General features: G+C 39.0%; 1 protein-coding gene across 5 annotated transcripts in view; it reads right to left on the bottom strand.

Annotated features, from left to right (window-relative positions):
• Positions 1 to 16,255, bottom strand: part of TLK1 (tousled like kinase 1) — a 279,646-nt gene that overhangs the window by 28,944 nt on the left and 234,447 nt on the right. For all 5 annotated transcript variants that reach the window (XM_075002149.1, XM_075002148.1, XM_075002147.1 and 2 more), the window contains 2 exons: positions 11,319 to 11,385; positions 3,957 to 4,054 (listed from right to left, as the gene is read on the bottom strand). In XM_075002149.1, coding sequence (XP_074858250.1) covers positions 3,957 to 4,054; positions 11,319 to 11,385 — 165 coding nt within the window. The remainder of the gene's footprint in view (positions 1 to 3,956; positions 4,055 to 11,318; positions 11,386 to 16,255) is intronic.

The raw sequence follows: 16,255 nt of genomic DNA, 5'->3' as shown, positions 1-16,255 counted from the left end.
CCAATCCCAGTGCAACAGGGAAGCAGACCATTATTGAACATTTATGTGCACTGCATACACATCAAGTTGCAATAAAATTAATTTTACAACCTATCCCACCCTTTCAGACTCTGGATGACTGAGATAAAGTTGAAAAATGTACATTTTCTAAGATAAACTGCACGAAGGGAAAATTTCCTTCCCAACCCCAAAAATGGTGCGATACCCACAGCAAGGCTTCCAAATCCATTCGCACTCTAATCACAGGAGCACTGAAGGGGAATTTTCCTTCTTGACACAGAATAGCATCCCAAAAAAAGGTTTATGCTGCCTATCTTTGGGTGCAAGGGAGATAATAGGCTTCTGCTGTACTCTTCTGTTCAACCATTGCATCAGTGCTCCTCCACAAGCCCAAAATAAGGCTAAGTGTCCTGAGGTAGTATATGGCTCACATACAAATCCCTACGGGGGCCAAAGGTTTTCTCTTTCTCCTGCCAGCCTAAAGTATGCCCCTGCTGGCCCAAGGCTGCCAAGGGGAATGGAAATGATTTGACTATCTATTTGCCAGTAATCCAGATTTCCAAAATTTATATCTGTTGTGTAATATATTTCTTCAACAATGAATTGTGGCACTTTAATATTTTTCAGGTGTCCTATTCTTAACAGTCATTTATGCAAATCACTAGCTTTTTCGAATCTTAATTTCCCACTAATATTCTCAGGTAGTTGGGCTTAGCTGCCTTTTACCACACACCTCTTCCCACACACACAGAACTCACCAGGATAAAATAGTCGAAGGGCTTGTCTATGCTTGCCCCCATCTTTGAAGGGGGCATGGTAATCAGGACCATGGGAGATTACTATTGAAGCACTATGGTGAATACACAGCACTTCATTAGGCTAATTTCCCCCCAGGACAACTTCGAAGCATCAAACTTTAAAATGCCAGTGTGCGTGTGTAGCCATGGGCACTTCAAAGTCCCTTTACTCCTCAAAATTTTATCTTGTTCACTTTCTCCACACCACTCATAATTTTATATACCTCTATCATACCCCTCCTTAGTCCTCCCAAAATTTTGAGGAGTAAAGGGACTTCGAAGTAATGCAGGCACTTCAAAGTGCTGCAGCTACCCACATGCTGGCACTTCAAAATTTGATACTTTGAAGTTGCTGTGGGGGAAAATTAGCCTAATGTAGGGCTGCATATTCACCGCTGCACTTCATTAGTCATCTGCCATCACCCTGACTACCATGCCCCCTTCAAAGCTGAGGGCAAGTGTAGACCCAGCCCTAGTATTTATGCACTTTTTTTATATCTGATCTAGATCTGCTTCCTTAAAGATTTCTGCAGAATTTATGTAAGGCCTCATGCGTTTTTATGTCTAGATATAAATGTTGATTGGAAGCATGTGTTTGGGCATAGCCTCAGAAATGCAGTTACTAGAAGTAACAAGTGCTTTGTTATCTACTGTGACCATCTATGTGCCACCAAAAGTTTCACTTCTCATCAAAATTTACTGGCACTCTAAGAAAACTTTTCAAAATGAAAAAGCAGTCATCTAGCACTTTGAAGACTAACAAAATAATTTATTAGGTGATTAGCTTTTATATTTCCAGATCTGAGGAAGTACGTCTGCCCCATGAAAGTTTATCACTTAATAAATTATTTTGTTAGTCTAAAGTACCGCATGAGTGCTTTTGTTTTGTGAAGATGCAGACTAACAGGGCTACGTCTCTGCTACTATTCAAGAAACCTTTTGTCATAGAAAAACAAAACACTTAAAAAGAAGGTAGCTGTTTGCAGTATAATCCAAATTCAATGTATCAGATACAACAGCGGGGATGATTTTGTGGTTCAAAGGATACAACGTCTACAGAGGATCCAATACGTTTTCAAGCAATGACTTTTTATCTTTCACCGCTTCTTTTATATGCTTGTTAAGCCACAGTGGCTCTTTGTTGGGTCTTTTACTATGTTTTTTAATTTGGGGAATACAATAAATATTTTAAGTATGATTTCTTTTTAGGTTAACTAAACTTAATCAACTGAATTATATTCACAGGAAGCTACCAAATGTCTAGAATTTTTGGCTTCATAAAGGACATGGGCCTTTGGCTTTTATTTAAAACATCTATGTCAAACACGTCTTGAACCCAAAACAGTGGCAAAGATGGCCCTACTGCTAAAGCCTCACCGTAAACATTGTTTTCCCAGCACCTGTCAACTATTAAAATATTACAGATTAAAAGTTAATCCAATTGCATCACTGTGCATTTTAACACTTTTGGAAATGCTGGAGTCATATATGTATAGTGTTGCTATAGCCAAAAGAGTAAATATATAATTAAATTTTCAGTAGCCTCTTGCATTGTCTGCAATTGCTCAATTATAGAATCATTGAACACTAGGACCAGAAGAGGCCTCGAGAGGCCATCGAGTCCAGTCCCCTGCCCCGACGGCAGGACCGACCACTATCTACACCATCCCTGATAGACATCTATCTAATCTGTTCTTAAATATCTCCAGCGAGGGAGATTCCACAACCTCCCTTGGCAACTTATTCCAGTACTTGACCACCCTGACAGTTAGGAACTTTTTCCTAATGTGCAACCTAAACTTCCCTGGCTGCAGCTTAAGTCCACTGCCTCTTGTTCTCTCCTCAGAGGCCAAGAAGAACAAGTTTTCTCCCTCCTCCTTATGACACCCTTTAAGATATCTGAAAACCGCTATCATGTCCCCCCTCAATCTTCTTTTTTCCAAGCTAAACAAGCCCAATTCTTTCAGCCTTTCTTCATCAGTCATGTTCTCCAGACCTTTTATCATTCTAGTTGCTCTTCTCTGGACCTTCTCTAATTTCTCCACATCTTTTTTGAATTGGGGTGCCCAGAACTGGACACAATATTCCAGCTGAGGTCTAACCAGCGCAGAGTAGAGCGGAAGAATGATTTCTCGTGTCTTGTTCACAACACACCTGCCAATGCATCCCAGAATCATGTTTGCTTTTTTTGCAACAGCATCACACTGTTGACTCATATTTAACTTGTGATCTTAGAACCCCTAGGTCCCTTTCTGCTGTACTCCTTCCTAGACTGTCTTTTCCCATTCTGTATGTGTGGAACAGATTATTCCTTCCTAAGTGCAGCACCTTACATTTATCTTTATTAAACTTCATCCTGTTTACTTCAGACCATTTCTCTAATTTATCTAGATCATTCTGAATTATGACCCTATCCTCCAAGGTAGTTGCAACCCCTCCCAGCTTGGTATCATCTGCAAACTTAATAGGCGTACTTTCTATGCCAATATCCAAATCATTAATGAAGATATTGAACAGAACTGGTCCCAAAACAGACCCCTGCGGAACCCCACTTGTTATGCTTTTCCAGCTGGATTGAGCACCATTAACAACTACTCTCTGGGTGCAATTAGCAATATTATGCAATATGTAGATTCACAGTTAATTCTAGATGCAAATTTTATCTTACAGTAGACTACCACACAAATTCAAATGTTGCAATAAGAATCAGTAACACTAATAACAGTCATTTGCTTTTTTGAACTTTTTAGTGCTATGATTCGTATGTGAACAATACTGCAAAACATCTGAATCTAGTATTCAATGATCAAAACATTTCTGCAAGTTCAATCGATATTTCACTACACCTTTAGGAATTACTTTCAGGTAACTGGGTTGGTTTAGATTCCTTCATAACTATTTTTTATTTCAGAACTGAGATGTAGCAAGATCATCTGCATTTTCAAATCTACATGTTCAATCCCTCCTATGCCCTGTGAAGTTATTACATTATACTTTTTTAAGTAAAATTATGATCCATTTAAGATAAGATAAATATAAAAATAAATAGATAACCAAAACAAAGTTACAGTGTATCGTGTTCAATTTTGGTGAAGGTGGTTTAAAAACTACATTAGGTTTTTAAGAATAAATATGCAAAATTAAAATCTATTGACTTACTGTGAATTGTCTTCATTATTTATTCTTTTGAGTTCTCGTATGTGAAGATTTCTAACTCTTTCCAAACGTTCAAGTTCTGCTTGTATTTCGGCTTCTTCCTGCAAATGAAAAGAATGAACTATAATAGCTCAATTTACTCATTATGTGAAAAGGATATTTTTACCTTTGCATCAATAACGGTAGTGATGGAGGAACATAACATTACAAAATCCTGCTGAACCAGAAAACAGAACTGCTCTTCTCCTAATGCCTGAAAAATTCATAGAGATAAGGCATAAGCCTATTTCAAGGAATCCTCCTCTTCATTAAACATGTAAGTAATGGGATATTCACAGTTTGTTCTGCACTGTAGTGGTGATATTCAAACTGAGTGGCAGTTGGTTTTGTACCTCATCCAAGGAAAGAGATTATCTGGGAACTGATCTAAAATTGACGTACAATGTGAAAAAAAATTGAGATGTGTGTCATTTTAAAAAAGATGCTTCAAAATATTTTAAATCTCAAATGTGAAACAATGCATATGCAAGAATATTTATTATAAGCTAATTATTTTAATTACACACTTCAATTGTAACACTGATCAAAGAATATTTTTGTCTTTTCAAAAAACTCCCCCATTTATGTGTTATCAAGATTACAAATGCAGAATATATATTGTCAAAGATTAAGAATGGGATTTTCAGAAGTACCTGCATGAGTTAGGAGCAAAATCCCAAAGTAAGGCACTTTTGACAATTTCACCTTCACAAACTTGCCTATTCAAAATCCTTTAGTTACAATTCATTATTCATCATCATCAACAACCATGGGCTCAGCACCCATTGGTGTCTGATGCCTCTGTTACTATTTCCTTCCATCTTTCCCTGCCCAGTGTGGAGTGGCTTAGCTTCTGTAGACTAGCTCCGCACCAATCTACAATATTATCTACCCATTCTCTGTGGAGTCTGTCTCTCCCATTCCAACTGTCTATTAACCATACACCAGGGTCTTGATCTTTCATTCATTGTTCATTTTGCAAATATGCCCGAATAGCTATAAATTGAATAACCTTCTACAGTAGGTTCTCTTTCGGCGGTAACTTCCTATATAATTCCTCGTTGGTGACCTTCTGCATCCATCCTATTTTCAGGATCTTTCTATAACGACTTCTCTTGAATGCCAATATTTTTCTCTTCGAATCTTTCATTATCACCCACGTCTCACATTCATACAACATGCTGCTGAATACACACGTTTTCAAGATGCTCAGCTTCATTCCTAGTTAATAGCTTTGCTTTTCCATTACCTTCCAACTCGCTCTTGCTTCCACTATTCTAGTTGCTATTTCCTTCTTACAGTCTAGATCATATGTTATATTGCTCCCCAGGTACGTGAACTTCTCTACGTTCTCCATTTCAATCCCATCTACACTGATCTTCCTTCCTATTTCCTTATCTCCAGCTGCCACTATTTTTGTTTTATCAATGTTTATCATCAGTCCATACCACTTCCCTTCCTTGTTTAGCACCTGCAATATTTTTGCTAGCTTCTCCTCAACTTTCTCAACAATAACTATATCATCCATGGATCCTCAAGTTGTTAATTCTTACCCTGTGCACAGATATCCCTTCTACCTCTTCCTTGATCTTGTGCATCATTCTCTCTAGATGCGTGATGAAGATACTTGGCGATATCGGATCTCCCTGTCTTCTACCACTACCATTTTAAACCAACTTTCCCACTCTCCACACGTTCTCACTGCTGCCACCACATTGTCACTGATATCCTTCAAAAAAAACTGTACTGTTCTGCTATCCACTTCGTACGACTCCAACACTGCCCAAGTTATTTTCTGATCTATACTGTCAAATGCCTTTTGAAAATCAATGAAGCAAGCAAAGATGTTCTCGCTCTTTTGTCAAGCTTTCCCCGCTATAAATCTACAAATAGAAAATGTGTTTAACAATTTTAAAATTTAACATAAAACCACTGCACCAGCATCATCTTATTGCTGTGACTATTTTGATGTGACTGGAGCACACCCATTATTAGATTTCTTGGTGTTACAATCCGGGGCCTTTTGCACACATCTCAGATTAGGGTATTCCTAAACTATTTCAGAGTAAGCACTGTATGATAAAAAGTTTAGAACTTTATTACTACTTTCAAAGAAAGGTATATACAAAAATACACTGCAGTATTTTCACATTTGTGCCCTAAAATAACAAAAATCTCTTTCATATGTCCTCTATTCCTTCCTTCTTTTAACTGTAATATTTAGTATGACAGAGTTGGGTATGAACAAGGCTGTTATATTTTAACGTAGCCAAACTAGGAGTCAAGGACTTTGAAAATTTCTGAGCAGCAGTGGGAAGAGCTTTTGAAATGTGGTTCTCACAAGAACAGGGAAATGATATCTGAAATCCTGTTGATATTAACAGAGAATGAACATCATAAATCCTGTAAATCAATACTACTCATTTTCAAAAAATTGGTGAACACTGGACATTAGAAGTACCAGTCTACAATTTTTCTTTATAAATGATAGGATTATTGTGAAAGGTTAACATTTGGCACTGTCTACATTATATTTTATCTCTTGACATACTATGTTCACTTCATAATTGTGGCAATGCAGTTATGATTTTGCTGAGCACCATTATTTCCACAGAACTAGAGCCGTATGCAGTGAGGGAGAGCTGACAGAATTGCCTCAGGGGAATGATCCACTCAGGAAACAGAATACCTTTCTCTGCAAGTATAAGTTTAAAATTTGAGACATTAGAATAAATGTGTTGGTAAATTGAGCTATGTTTACTCAATAGAAAATGTCAGTCAACACTTTTTCAAATTCTCCCTGTGCTGTTTGTTACATGTTTTCACTTCTGTGCCTGAAGACTGTTGGAAATATACTAATTTAAATTTATATTCCAGATAACAATGTAGTTTTGAGTCAATTATGCAGTAGAAGTAAAACTTCCTTCCCAGAAGACATTTTCTTAGTAGGGTGTCATCTTAGTATAGTAATTCCATAATGACTTGCTTTTTTTTGTATGGATTGATTTCCAGTCCACTTTGTGAAGGCAAAGGTCAACCGAAGACGCAATTATTCTAGAGTCAGGTATTACCATTCTTTCTAAATTATGTTCCATAAACTTTCCAAACAGAACTACTTAAATTAGTGTATTTCCAACAGTCTTCAGGCACAGATCAATTAGAAGACTAGTAATGGAATCAAGAGTCTCTTCCCCTGGAGGAGCAGGGCAAAAAACTATCTACAAATAAATGTTATGATAAAGATCAAATTACCAATTTTCAGCAATTGGTGTAATGCAAGATGCTTCTTCTGCTTGCAAAAGAAAGTGGAGTATTTGGCTTTTCTTAGGATATAATACTATTTGCTTTCTCCTGCTTATATGTTAATTTTTTCACATTTAGCTTCACCCTGAGAGCTCTCAGGTGGACACCCTGAAATGTAATACAGCTTCTCATAAGCCATTAGCCTTTTATAAAGGATTTAAACAGACATCCCATCTTAAAACAAAACAAAACAAAAATTAGTCTTGTCTTGCCCTCAGAAATTACGGGAGGGAGAGAAGGCCCTGCTATTGCCTCTTTTGGAGTTCTGCTCATATATTTTTGTAATTCAGTGGATCAGAAATGTGGTTTATTAGAAGAGTATTAGGCCAAAGAGAACAGTTTGGTCACACTGTTTCCAGATGTAACATTAGACACTACAGTTTTCAACAACCGTTAACAAGAAAGAACCAATTTACTGTCACTTCTGTAGGTCATTGTTATGTAAAAAGGTCAGAACAAGAAACATGAGAGTCTAGCTGAAGAGAAATTTCCTAAGGAACTAGGGCACAAGAGGACCATTTCTAAGCACCACATCCCAAGGGGAGCAGAGAAAGGAGCAACATGGATGTGTTTAGAGAGAGTGAAGGGGTGGAGAACCAGGCAGCAAGGAACTATATGAAGAGAATGTGTACAGATGGAAAGGAGGAGGAGGAGACTCATGGCAGGAAAGAAAATCACACCAAAGAAAGACTAGGTGATGTGAAGCATAGATAAAAATGAAAAGCAAAAAGAAGACTGATTATTTTTGCTAAAAAGAGCCAAGATCTTTATCACCTTGTAGATTTTTTTCCCTCTCTCTCTCTCTCACACACACACCACTGATTAATTTGCTTTATTGTCAAACTGAGACAGTGAGCATGGACACAGACTTATATACAGATGTATATAAGTAAATATGAAAAATACAAACATAATGAAGTATACATAAAACCAGTGCAAAAACAAGTCTAGAAGCTTTGAATTTTAGTGTGAAAAAATCTGAAAGTTTACTTTTTTTTTTTTTTTTTTTATCTTTTCTTGCTTTAAACTGGAAGTCCTACTTCAGTGATGCTGGTAATATCCTTTATTTTAATGTGGACATTTACCTTTACTTAAAAATTAATTTTTAATCTGAAGTCAAAATTCAAAAACTTTAGTGAAACTTCAAACTGTCTACCTGCAAGGAAAACTATCGGTAAGATACACATGCATAGAATTTGAAGCTTTCTTTTGGCTCTTCTGTGTTGCTGCACTACATTTAGCAAAACTATCAGACCAGGCTTTTTAATTTTAAATGAAACAGAACTATTTACAAGTAAAACAGTTTATAAGTTTAAAGCATACGCTTAGCTTTTCCCATTTGAAGGGTCCCTCTGTACAACAAAGGGTCTGCTTACATACGGCAAAGTTAGGCTCCTCTGCTGCAAAATTTTACACATATGCCTGACATGCTTTTTTTAACCATCTATCTAAACAGCTCTACTGTTGCTGAGTCATCGACTGCCAAAAAGCTTTCCCCCACCGAATTAAGTCTGAAAACACGGCTGCTCCAAGAATATGGTTTCCAATTTGCTTCCTAACCAAAGAACCGAGTCAAATACTTTTATCTTAACTCATTAAAGCCAAAGACATTTTTTTTAATTTTTTCAAGAAAAATGTTTAAAAGAGAAATAAAAAGTAACCATGACAAGAATTAAACAAATCTGTAAAACATTGTGAAACCTCGTGAAACTGGAAAATGCGGATCAGATGCCCAGGTCACCGAGGCCATTAATGGTATTGTGCCAAGCAGGAATGAATAATAATTAAGTCTGAGAATAATAACTAAGCCTGAGTTTTTGTGTTGAATGCCTTCACGAATCAAATTAGGAGGAGATTTCAGTAGAGATATGTATTTTAACATTTTAAAAGCCCCCTTTCCTTCTTTTGTGGTACCCTCCTGGCATTTCCTGACTCACTTAAGCTGTCCCAGAATGACATAAATACCAAAACTGTCATTACAATTTAATCTAGCCATGGTATTCTTAATGTTACAGAATGATGCATTCTAGTCAAAAAGTATCACGAGGATTCATAAAGAGATTCAACTTTACCCACAATATGTCAGATATAATTTCCATCTTGAATTGATAAATAAAATTAAAACTAAAGTGTGTATAAAATTATTCCTGTGCTGAATGCTCCTGACAGCTTGGTTAGTGAGAATATTCAGCAAAGATATTTGACCTTAAGTCAATTTTCATTTTTGCTTTTTAAAAGATTGTTACAGTTTATAACGAAAATAAGGCATATCCTTGCACCTGGAATCATGGACAGAGTATAGCCAGACCACCAAATTTATCCCCACAGCACTGTTTCCTCTGTATGCATACAAACTTGACAGCATGGAACATTCAAAGGTCTGAGGCCAGAGCGCACAACGCACCCTCACACCAAATCAATTAGCACAGTGTGGATCTAAACATTTTTAAACAAAAGAGAAATTCTTAACTCCCCTTCAGGCTGAAACGTGGCAGTTCTGGAAACGAAGATGGCCGCAGCCAGAGGGAAGAGACAAGAAGTGTTATTTGCAGAAACAGAACACTGGTTCACAACATCTTGCTATTTTCACTCCCATTTTCCACATTAACCATTCTAACTGGTATCCGTATAACGTTCGTTGCTAGAGCTACCATTGTCATGGAGGTCTCAGATCCCAGGACTTTCCATGACCTTTGCAACTTCTGTCAGCCCTGGGGAGGTCAGCCCAAGAGGGTGCCAGGTCTGCTGGAGCAGCAGCTGGGGCTGGGTCAGACCCCTGGGACTGGAGCTACAATCCCTGGCACCTCCCTGTTTGTTCCTTCTTCCTGCAAGATATCTTGCCCATGACCTGTCCTTGACTTACAACAGCACCCATGATGGAAAAATAGCCTTAGTCATTGCATCTTGCACTGGAGCTAACAACTGCAGTTCCATGTCCTGCTCCCAAGCAGAGATCTATATGCAGCTGTCATGGGGTTCAGGGATCCCCAAGCACTGCACCCCAACTGCAGCCAGAAGAGATTCTCACTGAGCAGGTAGACCAGGGAGTTTATTAGCTGACAGAGGCACAGTGTAGTGCAGAGGTGTCAGTACAGCAGGCAGAGACAATCCATCTTGGGGAGAGGAGTCTGAGGGGTGCCCAATCTGAGGTCCACCCTCCCCTTGGCACAGGCTAGCTGCCTTCCCACTCTCTCCACAGCTTCCAGATGCCGCCTCTGGTTCAAAACCCAGCTCAGCTCCTCCCCGCTCTTTGATCAAGGACAGAGATGTTACCTGCCAGTTTAATAGTAACAGAGAGAAAGCCGTGCTAGTCTATATACTATCAAAAAAAAAGGCAGTCCAGTAGCACTTTAAAGACTAACAGAATAATTTATTAGGTGACGAGCTTTTGTGGGACAGACCCAGTTCTTCAGATCATAGCCATACCTGGCTATGGCCATGATCTGAAGAAGTGGGTCTGTCCCACTAAAACTTGTCACCTAATAAATTATTCTGTTAGTCTTTAAAGTGCTACTAGACTGCCTTTTTGTTCTGCTCGCTTAGGTTACAGACAGCAGGGGGTCATCCTTAGCCATCGTGAGCTATTCAGCCTGTCACGCACACATCCACCCCAACTCTCACATATATCCACCCCAAACTCCAACACAGCAGCAAATACCATTCATGCCAAAACAAAATTAAAAGTCACCCTGGCTGTAACAATTTCATTTATTAAGATATATCCCTCGTGTTGACCTACCGACCTTCCTTCCTTTGCTCAGTGGCCAGACAACAATAATAGCCTAACACTGGTCCAAGAAGGCAGTGCAAATTCAGACAAGGAACATAGTACTTCATGAAGCCAAACACATTGTATCTCCAGTAATTCCAGAATGCCACATTATTCAGTATAGAACTCTACACTGCTTACTGGTAATCAATTTTGTAAGACACCTCTAACAAGGTCTTTTTACACAAACAGTTATTAGTTTTCACACTTTGATGCTTGGCAGCAAAAATCCCAGAGCAAATAACTACACATACCTTTTTAAGATGTCCTAATCTAAGTTTAAAAATTTCTTCCTGTTCATGATATTCTGCTAGAGTCAACCTGCAAAAATAGGAAAAACATAGTTATAGAGTTTACAATCCTATAGAAGACTCAGAAAAATTCATATTTTAATGTGCATGTCAAACAACGATAAAGTATTCTTTACCACTTTTAACTACCAACACAAAGATTGCATTTTAAATTGTGCCTTTTCTCCTTTTATTAAGTAGTCTGTCATTCCAGAGCCAAACCCATTATTTGTAGAAACCTATGTGAAATATTATTTGTACTAAGATCCAGTTTTGTCTCAAAAATTTTTTTGTCAATGTGCAGAATGAATTTTGTTATGTGCACCAATACGGAGGTGACGTATGACAGGATGAGGGGTTTCAGGTACAGGAGAGGGCTCAAGCCTTGGGCAGAGGGTTGGGGTGCAGCAGTTACAGTCTCCAGCTGAGGTTACAGGCTCTGAGGTGGGACAGGGGATGCAGTGTTCAGGGCATGGGGGGCTCAGGGTTAGGGCAGAGGGTTGTGGTGCAGGAGAGGGTGAGGGCTCTGGCTATGGTATAGTTCTGGGGTGGGTGTGGGGATAACAAACGAAGGATGCTCCAGTGGAAGAGGAGTACCCACAGCCCTCCGTCACTGCAGCAGCTTGTGGCCAGGGAAGCAGCACCTGAACCACAGCTGCAGCAAGTCCATTCTGGAGCTGGCAGGAGGCATTTCTCCATGCCACTCCAAAGCCAGGCGCATCTTTCCCCATCATGCCATTTAGCCCCTGCACAAGGCTGAAGAAGTAGCTGCAAGGCCTCACAGCTTAGAAAAACATAGGCTAGGACCACTTCCCATTCACCAGATCATTTAGCACACGATCTCCATGACCACCTCCCATTCCTAAATCTTAGCAATTGCCTCAGTGCGCTTGATTCTCAAAATACATTGCTCAGTGCTCAACCACAAAGGAATCCAGAGACAAATTCAGCCGCTGGACTTCTAGGTCATTGTCTCCAATCACAGAAACCAGGTAAGGCAATTAGGAAGTAGTGTGGAGCAGAACTGCATCAGGCACCCAAGCTGAACCACCTCAATTGCACACTGAACTGAAGTAAGTCCACTCAAAGTTACAAGGAAACATATCCTCTAAAGAAAGGGGAAATGGAGAAGAGTCAAAGTTAAAATCATCAGCTCTCATTCTGAAGGCTTGATCCAAAAACGACAAAATGAAGAGATGATGATGATGATGGTCATGTCACTGCCTGACATGTTTTTCACTATCCAGCCTCTTTTGATGCTGCAAAGCTTGCATCTCCAGAGTTAAGGCTGGAACTTCAGAATACCACATAAAGTCTCCAATACAAAAAAGGCAGTCCTCCCTTTTCAAGATTGATTAGTGGAGTTCCAGAGACATACAGATGCCAGACTTCAGAATCTTTTATTCTTTGAAGCATCTTGTTCATCTTGAAATTGGAAGAGCCTACACCATTGAACAGGAGTAGGTCTCTGCAGGTCTGAGCCCTAGAATATGGTAGGAATACTGAAGAAAAAGAGCTAGTATGACACACATAATATCAAAGTATCTGTCGTGTTGTGTCTGTAAGACATGCTAGGACACTACTCAATCACCAGCTATTCAGTGCATTTTTCTGCTTGCCAGAAAGATGATCAGGAAGAAGCTACACCTTTTCCCAAAGATGCAAATGATATCTAGTCACGCAGATACCCAGAGAAACTGACTAGACATTCCTTGATCAAAAAAAATCAAGATTTTTGGTGCCCCTACACAGTGGAAAGGTAAGAATATTCTTGGATTTTTCTCAACCTTTCAATGACTGGTGACAACCCCAATAAGCCAGTTTAGGTACAAAAATATTGGAACCCCTTACTGTCACTTCCTTTTTTAGATAGGGCTGGGATTGATGCCGGACTCAACCAGATGTTTTTAGCAGAGCGCACTAGCTCATTATTAATAAAATGGGATTTTAATGTCGTGAGATTCTCCTTCTCGTAGTACTGCTGGATTTCATTCGATCAGCTAAAAAGGCTTTCTATGGACATTTGAATAAAAAGCTTCAGTCATATGTTCTAACATCTCCTGACTCCACCTGCAATAACGGCAAAAACAAACAACGATGTGACCACCTCCTCAAAAGAATCTGAGGAAGAAGCAATCTTTTCTTTCAGGATAATGTCGTTGCAAAGTTCCCTACACCTTCTCTCTTTTCGCGCAAAAGGTTGCGATGCCCACCAACCAAGAGAGGAGACAAGTTTACAGCTATGGATGCGTAGTGAAAGTGGAAGCAGAGAAAAAACCTTAACTTTCTGGGACCAGCAGATGGGTGACTAGCAACAGGCTTTACTGCTCGCCATTTATGTTCCTCTAAACCATTAGGGAGAAGACATCCTACTATTAAGACCATATAGCCCATATCCTAAATGAAGAGCAAATGAACAGAGCCTCAAATGAGTAGTGCCAATAGGCCAGAGCTATAGGTGACTCATGGTAGCACAGGAGACATGCACCGCTCCCCATTCTCCTGCCAAAATTTTAACTGCTTAATGGTGTGTCTCCATATGCCCTTTGGGGGGGACCTTCACTGCACCTCTCTCACTCCAGGTCACAGAAATAAGACTAGGTAAGAACACGAGCCCTGGACAAACAAAGCATTCCAGTTCCAAGAACTGTCATGATGAACTGGCCAACTGTACTAGACAGCACCAACACTAAGCCAGATTGTTCACAGAAAGGCCCCGATGGTGGCTTCTGAGGGACTCCCGTGTGCAACGTCTGATTCATAGACTCATAGAACAATAGAGCTGGAAGAGACCTAAGAAGCCATCAAGTCCAGCCCCCTGCCCACGGCAGGACCAAACGCCATCAGATCAGCCCAGCCAGGGCTTTCTTGAGCTGAGACTGAAACACCTCCAGGGATGGAGACTCCACTACTTCCCTACTTCAGAGATTGGGTTCATTAGGTTTCCCTGGTTAGAGGCAGAGCCTCTGCTGTCCAGTGCAGAGAAATCAACACATGATGACCCTACCCATACAAACTACATTCTGTTTCTCCAGAAACATGGAGAGACAAACGGCTCACCACCTAAATCAAATGTTTTTTATGAAATTATGTGGAGGCCACAATGAAAAAGTTAGAGGACTCTCCCCTCTTGATCCAAAATAAACACAAACGATCAATGGAAATGTAAGTTTTATATCAAACCCAGCAGAAATCAAAAACGATCAATGGAAATCAAAACAAAAAAAAAGCAGTCAAGTAGCACTTCAAAGACTAACAAAGTAATTTATTAGGTGAACTTTCGTGGGACAGACCCATTTCTTCAGATCAGAAGTGGGTCTTCCACAAAAGCTCACCTAATAAATTATTTTGTTAGTCTTTAACGTGCTACTTGACTGCTTTTTTGTTTTGATAGTATATAGACTAGTACGGCTCCCTCTCTGTTACTGATCAATGGAAATGTAAGTTTTATATCAAACCCACCAGAAATCACTATTACTTCTCAACTACCTTCCCTAATTTAGATGCAGCTCAAGAAATAAAGGAACTAAAGCAGTTTAGCAAACTTGGTCCTTTCATATCCATGGCTGCCTAGATGCAGGGTCAGGATATTAAGTTTGTGGAGCTCCAATACCCACTCCCTTACAGGACGTTTCTGAAGCTCAATAAGCCTTTAGAGGCGTAACCCACAAGTAGAAATATGCAGAGGCCATCTTGAAAATATACTGCATTTCAAGTCAACATCTCTCCAGCTCTTTACTGGGTACAGTGTGGAAGGATGTTTTTTCTTACAGTATATTGTATTTACAAATCTAATGTGGATAGAGGCACAGAATTATGCATAAGCAACTTAAATCTGCTAACATCTAATTCTTCAGAGAAGCTTATGAAATGCTAATTTTTTAGTAGGTGTAGTAAATTTAATTTGTGTTGGATTACTGGTGAAGAGACAAACCTTGTTCCCACCTGGATTCAAAAACAGTTACTTGCTAGAAGTAGGTTTATGCTACTTTATTTCAACATTAAAGTGTGCTAACCCGTACAGAAACTAAAGAGCTGCATTATTCCTATTTACCATATTGTTAAGTGCCAACAATGTACTGGAAGTCAGGTTTGTTTTTTGTTGCTGCTGTTGTTTATAGAGCATTACACCATTGTAGTACTCAAGCAAGTCATCCAAATTTTCAAGTTTAGTTTTTCTATTTGTAAACTGGGACTCATAACACTTAGTCTTTTTCCATAAATGGTTTTCAAAGCTCTCAACAAAAATACTGAAAAGTACCCATACTTGACTTTTATATTCCTCTTCACTCTCGCCTCATGCAAGAGCAGCTTAATGATTTTTCTCTTATCTAGCAAAAACCACCATCAGGTACATATTTACCATGAAAAATATAATGTAAAAATTGAACATTTCAGAAATGAATGACTGAACACAAGGGATTAAAACAGAAATTGTGATGCAGCATAGAGAATCACAACATATGCGGTGCTATTATTTTAAATGATCTCTTTTCTTGACTTCTTTTTACCCCAAGAAAACATGTGGGAATATGAATACAATGAAATGTTCAAATACATCCTCTGCTCAGACTCTGATTACACAACAAAATAAAATGTTTTAAGGATGGAATTTTTAGATGTGCTCTAGAGCGGTCCAATCTCTATTGGATGTTTTAACAGAGTTTGGCCAATGCTAAGAACTTTCAAAAATCTCACGTTTTAATTCAACATCTTCTCTTGGTCTTTTCTATGCATGTCTTATGGACTAAGCTGCTTGGGATAAGGGCAGTCTTTATTTGTCCTGGAAAGACCAAGGCACATTGTTGCTGCTTAAACATGTAATTCTGAAAATTTGCTGAAAATATTTTCTACTTCTTCCATGCACAAAAGAATGTTCCCTCTAAACTGCAAGTTTGCTC

The sequence above is a fragment of the Carettochelys insculpta genome, chromosome 8 (genome assembly GCF_033958435.1).
Source record: "Carettochelys insculpta isolate YL-2023 chromosome 8, ASM3395843v1, whole genome shotgun sequence".
Classification (NCBI taxonomy): Eukaryota; Metazoa; Chordata; order Testudines; family Carettochelyidae; genus Carettochelys; species Carettochelys insculpta.
The sequence above is the reverse complement of the archived record's forward strand: the minus strand, read 5'-3'. Positions and strand labels throughout refer to the sequence as shown.